At 33.4% G+C, this 13,951-nt stretch overlaps 1 protein-coding gene across 2 annotated transcripts in view; it reads left to right on the plus strand.

Annotated features, from left to right (window-relative positions):
- Positions 1-13,951, plus strand: part of GPHN (gephyrin) — a 619,699-nt gene that overhangs the window by 433,250 nt on the left and 172,498 nt on the right. For both annotated transcript variants that reach the window (XM_029239205.1, XM_029239207.1), the window contains one exon: positions 11,295-11,337. In XM_029239205.1, coding sequence (XP_029095038.1) covers positions 11,295-11,337 — 43 coding nt within the window. The remainder of the gene's footprint in view (positions 1-11,294; positions 11,338-13,951) is intronic.

The following is a 13,951-nucleotide window of genomic DNA, read 5'->3' on the forward strand; positions in this document are numbered from 1 at the left end:
GACAAAATCTTTAACAGATGTTCATTTTATATTTGTATGAGAGTCATGAGTTTATCTTTCAAAAAAAATAATAACTTTTAATAGTTATGCCTTCTCTGTAAGCCAAAAGTTCTGTTTTAATGACTGGATTTTTCTGCCTTTCCTTTGATTAAGCCTAGACATCCAAAACTTGAGAATTCAGAGAAAATGGAAAGGATATGTATAATGTAAACAGAAGTCTAACAATAATATCAAACTATATCTGTTAACTGTTTACTTGGTTAGGTCATGAGAGACTTGATTGACAGTATAATATACACCACACATGGCTGCAATATAAGGCTTCAGAAAACTTAGCTCATATCTCCAGGCCTCACAGGAACTGCCTAAACATTTTCTAAATCATTGCTACTTACTAATATGTTTTAGAAATGTCTTTGCCTTCATACATCTTCCATGTGCCTTACGAATGCTAATTAAGCATTTAGAGAAATAAAAGTCACAACTTTTTAAACCAATGCTGTGTTTAAAAAGAAACAAGAGGCCCAAAATGGAGTCACTTGCGCTAAACCCTACATCAGCAAACCAAGACTTAACACTTAACCTAATTGCAGTTTCAGCCTCTCCCAGGAATGTAACCTTTAACTAGTCAATCTAGGGTTTCCTGGCCAGCACTGGTGAGGCAATCCACCTGATAGACACCTGCCTTCCCCCACCCCCCTCCACCACCCTCAAGGAAGTTAGCCTAGCCTAAAATATTTCTTTCTTTTGTTTATGACTTCCTTGTCTTACTGCCTTTCTGCCTTCAAAAACCTTCCATTTTGTACAGCTTCTCAGAGCTCCTAACTAATTACTAGGTGGGATGGTGCTTGATTCATGGAATGTTGAAAAAAGTCAAGTAGATCGTCAAATTTTCTCACTTGAATTTTGTTTTTTAACAACTGCAATACAACAGCCTTTGATTTAGAAAGGAGAACAATGCAGCCATACTCTTCCATGGTATATTACACTCACTAGAACTAGTAGGTTTTTTGTTTTGTTTTAATGAGTAAGTAAGTGATATGACATGACATTTAAGAATGTGTAGAGGAGGCAAATAATTTTTCATGTACCTTTCTGAGTTCTTGGCTGAGACACCTGTGATAAAAGATTAACGAGAGGAAAACAAAAGTTTGTTAACATGTATACCTCATGTTTACTTGGGAGCTACCAGGAAAAGATGAGTAACTCCCTAAGATAGCCTAAACTACCAGTTTAAATATCATCCTCAACTAAAGACAAATGAAAGGTGGGGGCAGTAAGGCCAGTTACAGAGAGGTTCCCAGGAAAAGCACAGCAAACAAGAATAAGGTTTGTTATATAGATTAAATCGGTGCCTTCTCCATTGACAAGATTTATCTTGTGATTTAAGAGTCATCGTTCTTCTTCCAAGTCCAGAGGACTGAGACCCCAGTATAAATGGAAATTTATTTCATAAGTGTAAATTTCCCTTACAAAAGGGTAACTTCTACTCTGTTTTCAGAGCCTCTTTTATGTCTGCTCTTTCTCAAAATAATCTTTATGCCAAAGAGGCACATTTCTGCTACCACTCAAGGAAAACCAAGGAGAATATTAAATCTAGTTAAAAACTCAGCATTTCAAAACTCATATTTAATGAAAACGAAGGTGATTTTCTTCTAAGAATGTCAGAAAATGATAATAATTACAAGTGCTCAATAATTCAGGTTTTTATATTATTGACTATCTATTAGGCTTTATTTCATAAGATATATTCGTTTTTTTTTAAACTTTCTATTCAAATACTTATCTAAACTAATCTTACTTGATCTTATTTATGAGAGCTGTCAAAATCATGAAAGAAATTAGACAACATTCTTTATTACAGATCTAGAGTATCATCCAAACAGAGAATGGTAATAGTATTGATAACAACAGCAAACACAGTATTAGTTAATACTCATACACTGTTCACTCTGGGCCAGATATTCATCTAAGCAAGCACTTTATGTATATTATCTCATTTTCTTCACAACAACCCTATAAGTTAATTATTGGTATTATTCTCATTTTATACATAAGAAAACAAAGACACAGAGAGATTATGACTTATCCAGTTTCAACAACTAATAATGATAGAATCAAGATTGAAATCCAGTTTGGCTCCAGAGTGCTACTCCCCAAACTGCCTTCCATTATATCATTTTTTCTTCACTCCTGCATTCACATACCTATTCTTAATGGTTTTCATTGCTAAGAGAAATAGTCAGGAGCAAAGAGTCAATGAAAATTCAAGGTCTGATTAGGAATGCAGTGCTTGCCATTGGTAGGTTAGAGAGATAAGGTCATCTACTAGTGTACAGAGAAATGGATTTAGAAGTCAAGAGGGCTGAGTTCCGTTATTACTTTACTGTGTGATCTAAAGCCAGTAACAATCCTTGCTTTCTCATCTCTAGAATGAATATAAATTTCTCTTTAAAATAATCAGTTATTCATCTGAAGATTGAGAAATTGTGTCATCAATAATTGAAAAATCCCTACTAGTCAAAAAATTTTATTTAGGTTTGTTATATATATATAATTTATATATATATATATATATATATATATACATATATATATAATTAGGTAGTTGTATTTTCCTCATGTTTATCATGATCAACATTAAAATTCTCAGAACAAAAATCAACTCACAAATATTGTTTGTACCAAGGGAAGACCAACCTAGGACTTTCAAATTTTTTGGAAGTCATTGAGAGTGACTCAATTTAGAATTAAAGCTTTAAATAGGAAATACATTAAGAATATTCACGATTGATGTTCAAATTATATTCCCTTGAGTCATAGTGTGATCAGTTCTATTCTTAGATATGTTCTACATATTATAGTATTCTCTTTGAGAATAAGGAACTCACCATGTTACCTATAAAGCAGCATAAATAGGCTTTTCATTTTTAATGGTAATTATTCACTTCACCAGCTGTGTAACCTGCCATAGTTCAGCTTCTTTTAGAAGAGGTTAATACTGAAAAAAGAGAAATTCTTCACATTTACCTAGGACTTAGGAAAGCTAAGTGGAATTTAAGACAGTAGTAATTCAAATGGTGGTGGGAAAACATTTAAGAATGGTCCTCTGGAAAAGATGTGTAAAATTATGTTGCTTATAAATATTGTCTGTGTGCCTGCAAAGATTTATGTTATACTTAGATAACAGCATTGTTGCTCTCTACCTGTGATCAAGGTATGACTGGGTTCAAAGAATATTAATTAATGATACACATTTATCCACACACACGTATGTGTGTGTGTGTGTGTGTGTGTGTGTGTGTGTGTGTGTAAGTTCACCTTTGGTTAGAGAGTTTGAAATGTGATGACAGTTAAATGATTATTCCATTTAATTAATTATCTAAACCAATGGGAAAAGAACAAGTAAAGCAGAATTTTTTTTTTTAAGTCTGAGGTCTTTATAACTTTTTAAAAGCCATGTATCTTTTTTGTTTCTGAGATGGTCTGTCTATTAAATGGGCAGTTGCTTAATTCAGTGACCAATATATAATTTTCTCAAAAAGAGAAGGGCTTCTTTTATATGTGGTTTGATAAAGGGCAGCAGACGGAGGTGTTAAAGATTTCTTACAGCAACAAAATCCTAGAGATAAAAGGAAGCTTAAAAGTTATCTAGTTCAGAGTTTTTTTTAACCTTTTTGCTCCCATAGACCCATTTGGGAATCTGGCAAAGCCTACAGACTCTTTTTCAGAAAAATGTTTTAAATATATATATAATAAAATACATAGGATTACAAAAAAAACTAAATTGAAATCATTAGCAAAATATCTATTACAAATTATGATATAATAATACTGCCTTTTTAAAAACACATCAAATAACAAAATTTAGCAGCAAGTCATTAGACTACTGTAATTTGAAATCCTGGTGAACATACACAATATTTTTAAATATCCATAATAATTTGAAGCGATAGATTCTGCTACTATTACTATAATTTGTCACCTAAGCTCATAATGAAAGAAAATAGTAAAATTTAATTAGGTTGGTGAATATAAAAATGATAATTTTTTTCTCCATCACAGTAAATGGACCCCTCATTTTTATCCACAGGTTCTCTCAAGGGGTCCATCAACCTCAGCTGAAACCCCCGAAAACATCCTCATTTTGCAGATAAAGAGACTAAGTCCCATGGAAGTGAGATAACTTGACTAAAATCATACAACACAGAATTAGATTAACCCTTGCAGTGGTAACCTCACACCTTAACTCAGCCTTTTTTGAAGCTTTAGTCTAGAAATTGGCAATTATAGCCTTCTGTTTGTCCCTGATTTATGGCATGATCTGGAGCAAATTCTTTATTCTCATTGTGCCTCAGATTCTACCTATATAAAATTTAGGTGACTTAAAATGTACGTAAGGATAATAATAATGACTTAGATTTGTATTGCTCTTTTTCATTTACAATAGTTTTTACATATATTATCCTGCTTAATTTTCCTCATTTTATGGATAAGGAAATTAAAACTCCAGGATGTTGAATGTCGTCTAAGGTTCTAAAGATCAGAAAAGGAAAAACCAGTATCAGAAACCATACCACTGGACTCCAAAGAACATTCCTTTATCATGCTGCCTTTCACGTTATAAATAAAACTCTGAGTTCAGTCACATATGTATTGTGATATCATAAACACAAATTAAACACAAATAAATGGTCATCGGGCACAGATGAGCCCAATACTTATATCCTAATTTATCCAGATAAAGTGATGAATGAATAGAACTATGGAATGGAGCTTTTCTAGACCAAGTCTCCATTTTTGCAATAAGAAGGGAGAAGAGAAAGAAATAGAATTTAAGAGTCTAAGATTGTAGAGTTGTTGGCTTAATGTTGTTTAAATCAATCCTTTCTTTCCTTCTCTTTCAAGGTAGGCTAAAGAGGCAAGTAATCTGAGTAAATGCCAATGAGGTCATTTTTCTCTATTCTCTTCAGTTTTACTTTTATGAGTTAATGGTATTCAGTGAAGTTTGTTCTTTCAGAGACAAATTACTCTTAAATAAGTTTAATAAGGTAGAGAAATTAAAGTCAAAAGGGCCATGATACATCAAATATCTCTGTCATTCAAGTGACCTGACCTATGAGATACAGGACATTCTGTTCTCTCAAAGAAATCTTCTTAACCTGACCTAAAACCTATGGTATAGAATAACCTTTATTGGACTCCAAATGTCACTATTTGATTAACCTTAAGCAGTATTAATAGTAATTTGTTTTCCAAATTCTTATAATCATTCTATAGGGTATTCAGATATTTCTTTGCTATAATCCGCATACTTTTCATATTGTATCTCTTAATATTACCTGATCCAAATAAATAAAAAACATTTTAAGATAGTACAGGAATAGCTATGATCATACTTATACTATAAATAATAAATTTGAATCTGCTGAGATTGAAAAAAAACTATAATTACTACAAAAATAAACACATTGAGATTTGGCAAATGTTTATACAAAGCACTATATTTGACTTAGTTAGAAATATGAAGAGAATTAAAGTCATGGTCCTCTCTCTCCAAAAATAAACAGTATATTTGGGAACCTACATCAATAATTGAAATGTGAGTAACTATGAGATCTCTTAAAGTAGAAGTTCAGTTAAGAGGCTTTAAGAATTTAGGTATACCCTAAAACTAGATTGTGGTGATGGTTGGACAGCCATATAAATCTATTAAAAGCTATCAAATGTGTACTTAAAATATGTGAATTTTATAGTAAGTAAATTGTTTCTCAGTAAGGCTGTTAAAAGAGTTCAGGGAAAGAAGAGATTATTTCTGGTTGAGGAACTTGGGGAATATTTTTTGCCCCAAATACAATTTAAGCTGTATCTTAAAGGACAAGTAGTATTTGGATCAGAAAATAAGCAACAGAGTATTCTAGAAAGAGGAAATAGCTTGTCTAAGGTCTAAAAGCTCAGGAGTACAAGAAATATGCTAGAGGAGCTAGTTCAGACTTTGCTCCATGACTTAGATTATATGGCTTTCATTCCTACCAGTACATATGGCCGTATGGCTATGACATTTCCAAAAAGTTTTGGTCAATCCCTATTGAGAAAAACATACAACTGTACATGGATATTTTTTCTTTCCATCAAAAATAAGAACTTGCCTCCATTTTGAGCTGATGAGAAAGTTATAATGAGGAGTGTGTATAATTCAGAATGTTTCACAGCTGTCAGTGGCTCCACTGATCATAACAACCACTGACATTTGTTTCCGTCTTTATAGCTTAAAATCACTGATACATACATTATTTCCTTTGAGCCCGTAACAGTCTTTATTTTACCGATGAAGAAAGTAAGATGAAAGGAGGGTCCAGAGCCTAAAATAATAAAGACATGCTAAAGTAAAGATCAAGATATTCTGCCCTGCTAAGAATAGGATGAGGGAGAGAAAATGGTAATATAAGTAAATGATCTTTAAACAATTAAAAATCTGCTAACTAAATTGCATGCCACACATGAATCAAAACCCATCTCATACAAAAAATAAAACAGATAAAGTTAACTACTGTCATCAATAATAGGAATCCAAAGTTGACAGTTTTTCTAATAAGCTGATAAAACCCTCTTATTGACTGGAACAGCCCATGTTAAAATAAGATTTATCAACAGTAAAGAAAAGTACATAGGGAGCTTACTAACAATTTCTAAATAGGTAGTCATTTTTGTTATTTGCTTTTTAAAATTTAAACAGATTAAAATTTAAAGCAAACCACTGACATAGAGTTTCTCAGATTATATAAGTAAGCATATATACAGAAGCTTAATTTTTAATTTAAAATGTAACTGCCAGCCAGTAAAATCATGTTAAAAATAGAGAGGGCTTTCATAATGTCCATCAAAGAAGATGACTTTTGTTCTTGACTTTGACACCATCTGACCAACTGCTCAGGAATTTTAAATATGAGCCATATTGTATAGATTTATTCCAAATATTTACAAGGAAAAAGAATACAAATTAACCCAGTGAGCAGCAAAATAGAGGCAGTTTTTATGAAATCTGAGTTGTGTTAACCTGCAATCAAATGTAATCTCCATTTTAATATTTACACATCTTTATATTGTTATGAACCTATTCTTGACATGGGTTTTATTTTGTTTCTCTCCTCCCTCACTTCTGTGAAATGCAGAAGGGAAAAGATGTTTGTTATTCACATATTTGTACCCCACTAACTGGTGTTACACATCTGGCTTCCACTGGAGAGCCCCTGACATCGCAGGGAACGGTGATCAAAATTCCACACACTAGCTTCAAGCTGGGGGCTCGTAGCTATTGCAGCATTGAAGGGGGTATTTTCCTGGCTTCTTTAAAATAAGCATGGTGATGGGATGGTTTAAGGGAAGAACACCTCTCAAATCACATGACCACTGCTGTGCTTCCGTGTGTCCTGCTTTCTTCATAACAGCTTGGCACTACATTCTTTCTCTGTATCTTAGTGGGCTTTTGTGTGTACAAGTGGGATGGGGGTTGGGTGTGGGGGCTTTCAGTGGATGCTTACACATTATGCATGCATCTTTCTATGTTAGAGTGATGTGCCTTCCCTTATGTGTCACAGATTATGGTCACAGATTAAATCTTCTGTGTTCCTGAGAGATTGGGCTGTCTCTCTCTTATTGGTGTGAGATTCATGTGTTTTGATGTTTACACCCTCAAATGTTCTTCATGTTGCATTAAACATAAGTTGAAATGTTTTCCCGTAAGAGTTAGCTTTTCATGTTGGGCTGAAAAAGTCTTCATTTCTGTGTAGCAATTCATGTTATTATAACCTATGGCTTTCAATTGTACCTCCCATAATGAAGAGCTGACTTTAAACACTGTGCTATTCTTGTTAAGACCTAAGCATAAGGTAAGTCACTTCTCTAACTGTATCTAAAGATTGTGGTTGTTAAAGTTTTCTCAGCTTTGTTTAAAGCATTTTCACTTTTTTTCCTTACCGTTTATTACGTGCTCTCCCTCCTTTTGTTTTCTGTTTCATTGCTTAAGATGTCTTAATGGACAATGTGATCTTCAGCAAAAATTATACATGTAAACACATGTTGAAATGAATTAAATGAATTATTTGATGTCTGAAAGCAGTCTTGATTAGTAAGTGAATACCTTCATTTTCAGTAAGTCTCTTGTGTTTTTTATTTCCTCCATTGACTTTAATATACTGTTTCTACACATGATTTTAGCTTTGATTTCAGTTGAAAGGGGAATTAATTGTCAATACTATAAATGTTATCTTAGTAAAATAACATAATCCAGTAGAATAAAGTAACAGATCATCCAACACCATACTTTTCATTTTTAATCCCTGACAAATTGGGTAAGATAAAGAAAAACAACAGCAAATCATAAAACTTGAAACAGACCTGTGTTACCTTTTTTATAGTCCATATCGTGAGAACAATAGTTGTTTCTCAACTTTATTCTTTCAAGTAAATCCCATTACATTGTGAGCTAGGCAAAGTCTTCATATTGGGATTTTATTAAATTAAGTCAGTATTATAATGATGACAAGTTTCATGGTACAGAAAAGGGCATCTACTGCACACATAAGTATTAAAATGTTTTAAATTAATTTTCTCAATTTTTTAATGTGTACTCAAAATCACTACAGTAAAGAAGTTCATTTAATCATTGATTTTTAAAAGTGATTTCCCTCAAATCTGGGTCAAATAGCCAATGTAATGTAAATGAGAAGACATTGGTTATACTGATGTTGGCAATTTTTGAACCCAGATTCAGAATATTGAATTTTTCTCATCATCCAAATTTCTCTTCAAAACTGTTTGAAATATATCGTTCTAAACTGATGTGCCACAAAGCAAGACTTGGGTTTCTTTATTAAATTCATGCTATGAGGGACTTCCCTGGTGGCTCAGTGGTTAAGAATCCGCCTGCCAATCCAGGGGACGTGGGTTCAAGCCCTGGTCCGGCAAGATCCCACATGCCGCAGAGTGGCTAAGCCCATGTGCCACAACTACTGAGTCTGCGCTCTAGAGCCTGTGAGCCACAACTACTGAGCCCATGTGCCAGAACTACTGAAGCCTGCGTGCCTAGAGCCCCTGCTCTGCAATAAGAGAAGCCACTGCAATGAGAAGCCTGCACACCGCAACGAACAATAGCCCCTGCTTGCTGCAACTAGAGAAAAACCCTCACACAGCAACAAAGACCCAACGCAGCCAAAAATAAATTAAAAAGTAAATTAAAAAAAAAAAACTACTTTAAAAAAAATTAATGCTATGAATGAATTTTTTGTTAATTTTTAGGCCACCTAAGAAAGGGAGAGAGTGTTTTTTTTATTGTGGTTTTGATTTGGTTTGCTTTTTTTGGTAAAGCCAGCTAGTACTTCACCTCCATTTCCATTTAGACATTATATAAGTCTGTTGAAACATTTGATGAGACAATTTGAACTACTCATCTGAACTGCTCTGTTCATTGTAAATCTCTTGTTTCTATCCATACACTAGCTCCACTCTAGATTGGAAGGGCTTAAAGATGAACTCTGGAGGAATAGAGGATACGACTTAAGAGTAACTATTACTGATCAAAGGAGCTGCTTTCCATTCGCAAACGTTGCTTTGCGCTATGGGTTTGGCTCCTTCTGTTTCTACATCCTGTTGAAGACTTTCTTGACTTCCATTTGACTTCTTTGAATTCTGTTTTTGTCCTTCAACATTTTCCCCTTTCTTTTCCTTCTCTCTCCAGATTTTTCTCTCACTCTTTTGGCTATCTCCTGTGTTCTTTGAATCGTTTTTAAAATGTAGTTTATCTCTTTATTAAGCTTGTCTATTAATTTGTCTATTACTGTTTGTTTCTTTTCTCCTTTAAGGCTTTAGTGATATAGTTAACACTTATTTTCATTCCATGGTATGCCAACTTGCTTGTTTATTTTGCAGCAAGTTCATTGGTCATTCTTACCCTCTTGGTATGAATTTTCAATAAGAAATAGCAGAACATTCTGCATTTACATATTGTCCCCTTCTATAAGACCATACTTTTCTATCTACTAGATTTACCCTCCTCAAACCTCTCTCTCTTTTTTTTCTTTTCCTTGCTCTCGTGTCTTCCTTACTGTATTGTTTTCTTTAAGTAGTCATTAATTTCTTTCCCATTTGGTCCAGCATTGTTCTCCAATAAAACTTCGAAAAAAGAATATAAGAATATTATCTTACAGATTAGCTTCTTCATTCTAGTGTATTTAAAACTAATTAAACACTCTGGGCCAAAAGGGAATAACTTTAACATCTGGAATTATATTTCCTCTCTTTTTTTTTTTTTTTTTGGTGTGTCTTGTGTGTATGTGATTTTTTTTATTGTTGTTTCTTTAAACATTAACAATTGTTTTTTTCAGGGAAGGACAACCATTACCCACCCTAAGTTGCAACATTACTTTCATAATTGTTTCATTACAATAGTAGACTGTGTTAAGCGATAGAAATTAATTTGCTGTGTATACCATTTGGGGCAAGCTGCTGGGGAGTGGGAAGAAGAGGTGTGGAGTTTCAATACAGTTGCCTCTGAAATCAACAAGTGTCAATGCCATCCAGCATGGCCCTTGAATTCATCAGTTTTGCAACATGTAAAAGAATGTTCCACTTTGACCTGAAATATTTGAATCAGCATGAGTTTCTGATTGATAACTATATACACACTTAAGAACTGGCAAATAAATGACTTCAATTTCATTGATTTCTAATTGAAACATCTTTCATAACTAATATTATAATTATAATCAATTATTATAATCAGTAAATAACAAAGGTTATTAGACTCACATGTAAATATTGTATATGAAGATTTCTCTTTTCCCCTCATTAACATATGTAACTAAAAATGACTACCAATGAACATTTGATTACAGCTTTATTACTTGAATTGCATTATTATTTTAGTCAAGAGATAAGCACAGTATCTTTAATATTAAGCATCTGAATTCACAACTGAATATGTGGTAACTTGAATTTTTTCCCATATACTAATTTCCAATACACATCAATTAAAAAATGCCATTAGTTTTACCCTTGTCCCATGTACAATATTGTGCCCCCAATTTTTTTTTCTAGAAATCAGTCCTTTCTTTAAGTAAGAAAAGGAAAAATTAAAAATATATGGAATAAGTGTGACATATTTTTATTAACATGTTTTTATATGTGAGATACATAAAGCCTTTGCTCCTAGACCTCAGGAGTTTGCCCATTAAATATACATATCTGGCTATCTCTGTTATGAGCCCTAAATTACTGAGTTTATGCTCTCTCTGCAGGTCCAGTCCAGGTGCAGCAGCAAGGAGAACATTCTCAGAGCCAGTGAGTATATCATTATTTCAGATGGACTACTGGATTAGAACTTGTGGTTCAACAAGAAGGAAAGCTAAAAATGACATTTTGGTGAAAGAATGAAGAAGAGCAATGGGGAAAGTTTATGTCAAGAATATGAATTTTAGAGCTTTTGCCTTCTAAAAATAACAGTGTCAATATATTAATGAATATTTCCCTTATCACAATTGTTTTTGCAAGTTCTGACATCAGAACTTTGACAGCACTACTGGTTAGGGTAGTAATGAGCTCCTCTGTGACTCCAAGATGAGAACCCTCTTTAATTGCCCCACTGCCAAAAAGTTATTTGAAAACAGACTAACTGAAAATAATGTAATATAAATCCACTAAATGAATCTAAAAAAGAAAAAAAGGACCCCTAAGCAGGTACATCATAATCATTTTGTGAATATGAATTCCTAAAAGATGTTATCTTCACAGGCAGCATATTTCAGAACATAGTGCCCTAAACCAAAGATGAAGAAACCTTATTTTTCTGTTTTATCACCAGTAACATTTGCATGGAAGTCATTTGACTTTGTGTATTATTCATTTTCCTATCTTATAAAAAGGAAATATAAATAGCTTTTCCTTACCTGTATCCTTGAAATGATGTGACATCAAAGGTTGTGCCTTGAAAGCTTTGGGATTCTAAGAGAAAAGTGCTGTATAAATGCTAATTTTGTAGTTATTGTTCTCTGTCACTTAATATTAATGGTATCACCCTATCTTCTTCCTGATCATTATCAAGAGAAGAAGTGCAGGAGGACCATACTGAAATGGGTCCTTACTTATACCACTGGGAGTTTTAGTAAATGGAATGATTTCTATTTACAGTAGAATGTCTGTATTATTTAACAATTTAAAAAGTACCTGGAGAACTTCAAAGAGGTAAAATTTTGTTTCATTTTATTTTTTTTAATGTAAGATTTTCCCATTTCTGTGTTGTAAATCTGCTACCTTAGCTTGAAAACCTTGAGTTATTAGGCAAGCACACTTCAGTTGTTTGTCCAGGACCTTCATATTAGAGTTATATAAAAATAAATGCAAACAGGCATGTTTAACTTGTATACTTTTGTGAGTTTTCATAACATCTGACAGGCGTGTGAATCTGAGGGAGGTGCTTCAATAATAGGAGATGTAAAGTCCTATAATCCCTTCTTAAGACCTAAGGTTGAGAAAACTAAGAGTCAAGGAAGTGATGATTCAATATTTACTAAAATAAAACAATAGAAATAAATGAAATTTTAAAATGACATTTTTGATGATTACTGTATGATTTCCATTTATTGTTGATCCTGAGATGATGATGGATCACTGATAGTGATTGTGGTGATTAGGAATTTAAAAAATTTCTTACTGAGAACAGATTTCTTTGAAACCTTTTTCACCTCTATCATGGATCTTTGTGCTGTTAGAACTGCTTTCATTTCACTTATGCTCTAACTGGCTTGTTGGTTGTTAATCACTTTGGATGGACCTTATGATGGTCCAGGTTTTTCTGTTCACCTTTTCTTAGGATAAAATAATCATGTAGATGGTCCCTATAGCCATTTAGATCCATGTAGAGAGCCCATCCGACATTGTAGCCTCTTAGTTCTGTGAGTTCTATAAGTTTAAGGTCGTTCCTCTCAATACTGCTTTAGTAACTCATACTCATGCCCATAGCCACACCCAGGACTTTTCATGAGCTGTTCTACCTCTGAACTTCTTAATCTCATTGCTTATTTAGTCTACTTTTATCTTTTTTTTTTTTTCTTCCTTTGCCATGTAGTACTATATTGCAGTCATAGAGACCCTATTAGCAGTTCTCCCATTCTCTCAGTGCTATGTCCTGCCTCTATTCCTTGGGACCCTTTCCCTCAGAGCATAAAATATCCATTCCCCTTATTTTCCTAGAAAACTCTTACTTATCCTTCCATACTCAGTTCAAGTGTGATCTCCTCTGTGATGGCTTCTCTGAGTTCCCCCAAGGCAAGGTGACTAATCCTTCTTGTATACCCCATACAGTTTCTTCTATTTTAATCATTTTTTCATTTACTTACTGAATTAACTATCCTCAAGGAAAACATTTCCAAAATGTAGCTAATAAAAAGAAAACTATGATCAACTTATTTTTTAGCACATATAAAAATGTATCAAAGCAAAAATCAGCAGATACTAGAGAAAGGAAAAAAGTTAGAACTTAATAGAGCTTGTTCAGAATTGTCCAAGGAAGAGTTAACTTTGGTAACTTTGTTCAAGCAAGAGGTAACTTTCCTTTAGCACCGCAAAACTATTGAATTGGCCAAAAAGTTCCTTCGGTTTTGAAGTAAAAACAAGAGACACATTTTTCATTTTCACCAAGAACTTTATTGAACAATGTATTCACCCTTTTGTTCCACTACCTTCTGCCATTTTTCAGGCAACTTTATAATTCCATCTTCCCAAAACTTTTTATCTTTTTGAGCAAGGAACTGTTCCAGGTGCCTTTTACAGTCTTCTAGGGAATTGAAATTTTTTTCATTAAGAGAATTTTGTAAAGACCGAAATAAATGGAAATCTGAAGGTGCAATATCTGGTGAATATGGCAGATGAATCAGAACTTCCCAGCCAAGCTGTAACA

Source organism: Monodon monoceros, unplaced genomic scaffold (genome assembly GCF_005190385.1).
Source record: "Monodon monoceros isolate NGI ecotype Baffin Bay Population unplaced genomic scaffold, NGI_Narwhal_1 Super_Scaffold_21, whole genome shotgun sequence".
NCBI classification, from domain to species: Eukaryota; Metazoa; Chordata; class Mammalia; order Artiodactyla; family Monodontidae; genus Monodon; species Monodon monoceros.